Source organism: Toxotes jaculatrix, chromosome 12, assembly GCF_017976425.1.
Source record: "Toxotes jaculatrix isolate fToxJac2 chromosome 12, fToxJac2.pri, whole genome shotgun sequence".
Taxonomy (NCBI): Eukaryota; Metazoa; Chordata; class Actinopteri; family Toxotidae; genus Toxotes; species Toxotes jaculatrix.
In genome coordinates, this window is record NC_054405.1 from 26,550,399 (window position 1) to 26,557,898 (window position 7,500).

At 47.3% G+C, this 7,500-nt stretch overlaps 2 protein-coding genes across 6 annotated transcripts in view; one reads left to right on the forward strand and one right to left on the reverse strand.

Annotated features, from left to right (window-relative positions):
* The window catches only part of LOC121190982 (dachshund homolog 2-like), an 11,951-nt gene extending 7,455 nt beyond the window's left edge, over nucleotides 1-4,496 (forward strand). For 2 of the 5 annotated variants that reach the window (XM_041052020.1, XM_041052021.1), the window contains 8 exons: nucleotides 1-13; nucleotides 104-245; nucleotides 334-375; nucleotides 1,023-1,180; nucleotides 1,468-1,615; nucleotides 2,143-2,268; nucleotides 2,601-2,660; nucleotides 3,270-4,496. The exon at nucleotides 1-13 is cut by the window's left edge and continues 139 nt beyond it. In XM_041052020.1, the coding sequence (XP_040907954.1) occupies nucleotides 1-13; nucleotides 104-245; nucleotides 334-375; nucleotides 1,023-1,180; nucleotides 1,468-1,615; nucleotides 2,143-2,268; nucleotides 2,601-2,660; nucleotides 3,270-3,307 (727 nt within the window). In that variant the 3' untranslated portion in view covers nucleotides 3,308-4,496. Of the gene's footprint in view, nucleotides 14-103; nucleotides 246-333; nucleotides 376-1,022; nucleotides 1,181-1,467; nucleotides 1,616-2,105; nucleotides 2,269-2,600; nucleotides 2,661-3,269 lie in introns of those variants that run through there. The other 3 variants (XR_005895057.1, XR_005895058.1, XR_005895056.1) reach the window with 3 other exon arrangements.
* A 1,289-nt stretch (nucleotides 4,497-5,785) lies between these two features.
* The window catches only part of ik (IK cytokine), a 7,696-nt gene continuing 5,981 nt past the window's right edge, over nucleotides 5,786-7,500 (reverse strand). The window contains exons 16-20 of the mRNA XM_041052023.1: nucleotides 7,454-7,500; nucleotides 6,623-6,711; nucleotides 6,426-6,534; nucleotides 6,271-6,305; nucleotides 5,786-6,123 (exon numbers count right to left, since the gene is read on the reverse strand). The exon at nucleotides 7,454-7,500 is cut by the window's right edge and continues 11 nt beyond it. Coding sequence (XP_040907957.1) covers nucleotides 6,096-6,123; nucleotides 6,271-6,305; nucleotides 6,426-6,534; nucleotides 6,623-6,711; nucleotides 7,454-7,500 — 308 coding nt within the window. The 3' untranslated portion in view covers nucleotides 5,786-6,095. The remainder of the gene's footprint in view (nucleotides 6,124-6,270; nucleotides 6,306-6,425; nucleotides 6,535-6,622; nucleotides 6,712-7,453) is intronic.

Sequence of the window (7,500 nt, forward strand, 5' to 3'; positions counted from 1 at the left end):
AGAAGAGGACAAGGTGATAGCTAACACTGCTAATGCTAACATTGAGAATACTAACAGGGCTAATGCTAACAGCGCTAATGCTAGCTCCTTCCTGTGTGTACAGGAATCTCCTCCCGGAAGCCCCTCCCCCTGCCCCTCCCCTAGTGATGATGAGCTTCATCCACTGGAACCAACCAGCCAATCACCTTCCAGAGCATCATCATCGTCATCATCACCTCCTCCTCCTACGCACACACCAGAGCTGGGTGACTATGCACACACACGCACACACACACACACACACACTGATGGTCATATTTCTGAAGTGTGTGTTTCTGTGTGTGAACTCAACAGGTGAGGTCGCTGACGACAGTAAAAAGGCGCTGAAGGACACAGGTAGGAGTGTGTGTGCGTGTGTGTGTGTGTGTGTGTGAGTGTTTGTGTGGACGCAGCAGATGGTAGCGCAGTAATGTGTCCTGAGGCGTCCTCACACACACACACTCCCGTCCTGAGGTTTTATTTATGAACTCTCCTTACATTCCTGATTCATGCCTCCTTGCTTCCTTCCCTTGTATCCTCTTCACTCTCCTTCACTCCAGTTTGTTCTGCGTTATTTAACTTTAACAGATTAATACTGATATTGATCTGATTCGCTGTTTTGATTGATTCTGAGACTGTGTGTGTGTATTTAACTAGGGAGTGTTGTGTTGTTTTTGTGTTGTGTTGTTTTTGTGTTGTGTTGTTTTTGTGTTGTGTTCTAACTAAATGAAAAAGGAGAAATCGAAGCTACAGTTTCTCAGATCTTTGTTCGTCCAGCCTTTGTCTGATATGATGGGAGGACGGACAGACGAGAGAAAGAAGACAACATAAATAATAGAGACAGCCCTCGTGTTGACGTTGACCTGATTCTTGTCTGAATGTCCAAAATGTCCTTACTTTCCAAACACACACACACACACGCACACACACACACACAGGAAGCTGAAATATTAATCAGGTTGTTTACTTTTGTTGTTTCTGTCTTTACCTTGTTTTTATTGCAGATGACAGCCTGTTGCCCCTCCCCCTCCTCAAACCGACCTATGGGAAACTGCCGCTCACCTCTCAGCCACTGTCAGTCAATCATATGAACCCCGCCTTTGCCCCATTCCTATTGGCAGAGGGTCTGTCGTCCATGGAGACGCTGCTGACCAACATACAGGTGAAAGAGTTACCTGAAGTAACATGTGGATGATAACATAGAGACGATAACATCAAGGAGACAGTGACAGTTACAGGACACAGAGACAGTAATGTGGACATGGTAAATCAGAGACAATGCAAAGACAGTAACATAGAGACGCTAACGTCAGGGAGATCACGCAGAGACAGAAACATCGAAACGATTGTGTGGAGACGACACGAGGACAGAGCTGAGACAGTGCTGAGACAGAGCTGAGACAGTGCTGAGACAGAGCTATAAAGACTGTAACGTACGTGTTTCCTCAGGGTCTCCTGAAGGTGGCGGTGGACAGCGCTCGCTCTCAGGACAAACAGAACCAGCTGGAGAGGAAAGAGTTAAAACTGGAGCTGGAGCGAGAGAGAGACGCTCGACAGATGCTGCAGAGACAGCTGAGCTCCGAGCTGCAGACCAGAGGTGAGACAGGTCACACTGTAAAACCACAGACAGGAGGTGAGACAGGTCACACTGTAAAACCACAGACAGGAGGTGAGACAGGTCACACTGTAAAACCACAGACAGGAGGTGAGACAGGTTCCACTGTAAAACCACAGACAGGAGGTGAGACAGGTCACACTGTAAAACCACAGACAGGAGGTGAGACAGGTCACACTGTAAAACCACAGACAGGAGGTGAGACAGGTTCCACTGTAAAACCACAGACAGGAGGTGAGACAGGCCACACTGTAAAACCACAGACAGGAGGTGAGACAGGTCACACTGTAAAACCACAGACAGGAGGTGAGACAGGTCACACTGAGTCAGGAAAGTCGTGGCAGACTTTCAGTTAAAAACATTCCGATGCGATCGTGCGCCATGCTGCGTCACTCACTGTGCTTTGGTAAAGACCTCAGATCATAACGTGTCCTTCTTTCACATTCTATTCTAAATAAAACTGATACTGCAGAAGACAGTTCTGAGACTCTGCTCGTCCTCGTCCTCAGTGTCGATCCAGAAGAGGCTGAAGAAAGAGAAGAAGGCGAAGAGGAAGCTGCAGGAGGCGCTGGACTTTGAGTCGAGGAGGCGAGAGCAGGTGGAGCGAGCACTCAAACACTCCGACTCCATCACAGGTGACACGTCCAGCTCTGCTCCTTCACCTGCGGGATCCACCTGCGTTCGATTCACCTGCAGATTATCTTTAATTAACCGATTCATTGTTTGGTCCAAAACATCAGAGAACTTGTTTGGTCTGATATAACACAGACCGCAGAGCAATGAGCTTTGCTGCTCTAATATGTTTTATATATATATAATATATTTTTATCTAAGGCCGTTGTTGGTTTGATCAGCGAGTAAAGCTGCAGTGAACAGTTCAGCTCTGCTGTGAGACGGGAAAATGAAATGTGCTGTGATCAGGACTCTGAGACGAGGGGACGTTCACGTGTTTCTGCTGGTTTTTCAGACGCTGTGACTCCGGACAGGGAAGAGGAAAACAGACCGCAGGAAAACTCTGCCGCTCACGGTAACAGCAACACTCTGCACTGTAAAAACATCTGGACCAACTGGATCCAGAGGCAGGAGCTCAGAGAGCTGCCACGCTGAAACACACAGTGTGTGTGTCGACTGTGAAATTGAATCAGGAAAACAATCACAGAGCGCACAGCAGAACACACACACACACACACATTTATGAACAGTGTTTACACAGCACAGATCAGTGTGTGTGTGTGTGTGTGTGTCCGTGTCCTCCACAGTGACATGATAATAAGATTCATTTATCAAAGCAGACACAGCAGTGATGGATTGGAGACTTAGACACACTCTGTGTCCTCAGTGTGTTTCTGCTGGGCAACAGACTTTTACACTGAAAAGCATGGACACAGGAAGTGGGGATTTTTATATAATTATAAAAATCATCAGTTTCTGATTAAAAAGTTTTAAATGTTTCCCACTTTTTGTTTTCAGTTTTTAAACAGGAGCCACAGACTGATCTGACTCCTCCTCCTCCGAGAGAGAGAGAGAGAGAGAGAGAGAGAGAGAACACACCTGTGGGAGAGCGAGGCAGAGTTTATATAAGAATTAAACGACTGTTTGTTTGTTTGTTTGTTTGTTTGTTTGTTTGTTTGTGCAGAGAACAGAGCATTTGTCAAACCTCCACTCCTCTTCTGATGAACTGATGGAGGGATGAAGAGGAGGAAGAAAAAGGATAAAACAGATTCAAAAAGCAAAAGACGAATCAAAAACCAGAAGGAACAAATTCTCAAAATCCCATCAGCCACCTCTCTGTGCTTCCAGTTTTACATTTGATGATTTCTTCTTCTTCTTCTTATTATTATTAGTAGTAGTAGTAATATTAATAGTAGTATTATTGTTATCATTATCATTATTATAGCAGAGTTTGTGTGAATGGGGCTGACAGCCTGAAGTGGGAGGAGCTTAATCTACCTGTAACATGACCACCTGTGATGTTATCAGGTGCAACACCTGGACCTGGAGAGGACTCTTTCCTTCTTTAATGGGCCCAGAGTCCTGAGCCTGGTCTCTGCTGAACATGAACTGGTGAGGTGAGACTGAACTTGTTTTAAATCCGTCTCAAAGACTGAACTGGCTTCAGCTGGAGAAAAGGTTGTTCCCACCTGTAAGGGGCGGAGTCAAACCGAACCTCTTTCATAAATGTGTGTTTAAAACTGGATTTAGTTGAAACTAATGGGTGTTGTGGTGCTGGTTCTACCTGCAGTGGCACTGGGTTTAGGATTCACTGTAAAAAGTACCAGGTCTTAACGAGCTTAACGAGCTTTGAGCCCCTGACCTCGTAAGTGACATCACAGGTCGGACATGTTTGGGAGGTCAGGTCAAATATAACACGTATCCAGGTTTAACAAGCTTAACGAGCTTAGACATCAGACTCCAAAGTTGAAATTGTCTGATCACAGACGTGACGTCACCTTTAACGAGGCAGCAGCCAGTCGTCGATGAACTGTACAGTTTTATCAACATAATTAATAATCTTAGGTTTTCTACCTGGTTCTACAGACTCAGAGTTCAACCTTTAAACCTGAAACAGAAGAAGAAGAAACTGTTTCTACACAGTCCCCACGTCTCTGCTAAATCTGTACTGGTTACACTGGTTAGACCAGTTTATGGTTGTGTGATCTGATCCTGTGGTTGTACAACCTCTGCCATCCCAGTAGCCATACTGGTAGAACTGATTTCTGTACTGGTGAAATTGCTACACTGGTGTAACTGTATCTGGACAAATTGGCCCCAGTACTGGTAATGGTTTCTGGACCAGCATGTACAGGGTCTAACTGGTACGTCTGCCAGTTTGTGTACTGGTGTGACCAGTGTATCTGAGCTGAACTGGTTTTTTAACTGTCAGAAAAAAAAAAATAAAAACTTCAAATGTCTGAGGTCATCTGCTCTCTGATTGGTCACAACCCACACGCACGCACGCGCACACACACACACACGCACCTTTTACGTGTGTGCTCTGTCTGTGATGAATGGAGCAGGATGCTGGTGAAGCCGACCAATCAGAGGGAGCTTCATCAGGTCACGGACACATCTCATGGCTCAGAGACGTCATGTCATCATCTGCCGTTTATCTGGGTCCGGGTCCGGGCCGCCCAGTCCACAGTGCACCAGAGTCGTACAGCACCTCCCACTGCACCCTGCTGCCCTGCCCCACGACCCCGAGAGACTGAGTCTCGTGCTCGTGAGTCTCTCCTAACTGAGCTAACCGGGCGGCGGCTCAGAGACGTGAAATCATGAATTCAATCACGACACGTTTCCACGCGCAGGTGAACGTGAACTCAGCTGAATGATTGATCCGGATGTTCAGTTCCACCTGTGCGTTCTGGTGCGTTCCAGTACCGGGTCCGTTTCCCTGGAGAAGGTGAGAACGAACCCGGAACCGGAACCTGTTCTGTCAGTCTGATGTATTGATGCTTCAGCAGAAGCTGATGACCCTGCTGGGTCAGGTGTGACCCTGCTGGGTCAGGTGTGACCCTGCTGGGTCAGGTGTGACCCTGCTGCAGCAGCTGTGAATCATCCACACGCACACACACGTGTCTGATGACATGTTAAAGTCGTTTTATTACCAAACTTTTCTTTCATCTGCATCTTGATGTTAAACATTAAAGTTTCAGAACAAACGCAGAATAAATCAGGTTGAAAATATTAAACTTCATCAGATTAAAGACAAAAACAAACTTTGTCTTTGATGTTTGTCCGACTGAAAAATCCACTTCCTGTCTGAGCTCCTGGTGGGCGGAGCTCTGAGGCCTCGTTAGCTGCTCGTTTACATCAGAAACATGCAGATCCATATTCATCAGTTCAGCTGTGCATTAACACACACACACACACACACACACACACGCACGCGGGATCATTAACAAACACTCGTTAGTGTTGTTGATGGTGATGGGGGATGAATGAGTCCAGCTGTCCGTCACTGTGTTCAACATCTTCAACAACAACAAACACAGTTTGATGTTAACGAGCTCAGTGACTCTGGTAACGAGATAAACAAACAGTAATTACAAACACATTGTTAACACACACACACACACGCACGCACACACACACACACACACTAATTATTTTGAGCTTCATTAGCCTGATGCTCCACAGTAAAACAAACTGATCAGGGTTTTATTGATGACTTTAATGATGAGTCATGTTTCCAATCTCTCAAACAAATCAATACGATCAGATATTGATTTTACTGACGCTGGTTTCCACGAAGACTTTTCTCACTGAGCAACACGATTAGTTTAAAAACAGATAACTGATCGATACTGATCCTGTCTGCTGACAAGAGGGGAGGAGAGGGAGGAGAGGAGGAGGGGAGGAGAGGAGGAAAGGAGGAGGGGAGGAGAGGGAGGAGAGGAGGAGAGGAGGAAAGGAGGAGGGGAGGAGAGGGAGGAGGGGAGGAACAAACGTAGGAGGAAAGACTTCAGTATTTGGGCCTCTTCACGTCCACGCTGAAAAACACAAACACACAGTTTACTGATTGTTTACTGATTGTTTACTGTTTACTGTCTGCTCTTCGACCTGTTCATGTCTCTACATATTAACGTGACCGTCCTGGCTGAGCAGGTGATCATGAAGTGAAAACAGGAAGTACTCACCCGTCAGCCTCCATCTTCTTCCTCTTCTCTATGATCTGGACAGAGACAGACATCAGTCGTCCACTCGTCACTTCACTTATTTATTTTGAATATTTTCTTGAACAGGAAGTTTACGGAGGAACGAACTAAACAGCCGAGCTTCCTTTGCGTCTTACCGCGCTGATCTTCTTCCACTGTCGGTCCAGTTCCGCCTTCTCATTGGTCTCTTTGAAGCGTCGCGTCTTTCTGCCTTCAGACATCTTGATGCCGTACTGGAAGGCAGCCCTGTGGGGACAAACTTCAGCATCAATACACAGGAACGGGCCCCTGCTGCCTGTCAGTCAGAACTGAGGGATAAGTCACATGGACGTACTTTGGCAGAGCCTCCTTGTTGTTCATGTAGTCGGAGTATTCCTCCTGAGTGTCAAAGTCCCAGCGTCCCAGAGGACCCTTCTTATTCCCCTGAAACACACAGAGCAGCGTTAACGACTGCACCAGGATCAGTTCCATTCACAGACACGTCCACAGGTTCTGCTCAGCTGGAGCTTCCATCACTGGACCTCAGACTCTGACTCTGCTGGACCTCGGACTCTGACTCTGCTGGACTTCGGACTCTGACTCTGCTGGACCTCGGACTCTGACTCTGCTGGACCTCAGACTCTGCTGGACTTCGGACTCTGACTCTGCAGGACCTCAGACTCTGACTCTGCTGGACCTCAGACTCTGCTGGACTTTGGACTCTGACTCTGCAGGACCTCAGACTCTGACGGACCTCAGACTCTGCTGGACCTCAGACTCTGACTCTGCTGGACCTCGGACTCTGACTCTGCTGGACTTCGGACTCTGACTCTGCTGGACCTCAGACTCTGCTGGACCTCAGACTCTGACTCTGCTGGACCTCGGACTCTGACTCTGCTGGACTTCGGACTCTGACTCTGCTGGACCTCGGACTCTGACTCTGCTGGACCTCAGACTCTGCTGGACCTCAGACTCTGACTCTGCTGGACACACTGAACCAGATCTGTCTGATGATCGGTCTCATTAACATGAATCAGCTGTGATCAGCTCCTGCTCGCAGTGAACCCATGAATGAACACACACCTCTCACTCACTCATTTTAATGACTCAGCGCTGTGACTCGTCACACTGAGGCTCAGATCAGCTGATTTACTGTGAACAGGTGCATGCTGGGAGTCATAGTTACCTGGTCCATCTTACTGTAGTCCACCTCCTCATCACTGTCCACAGCGA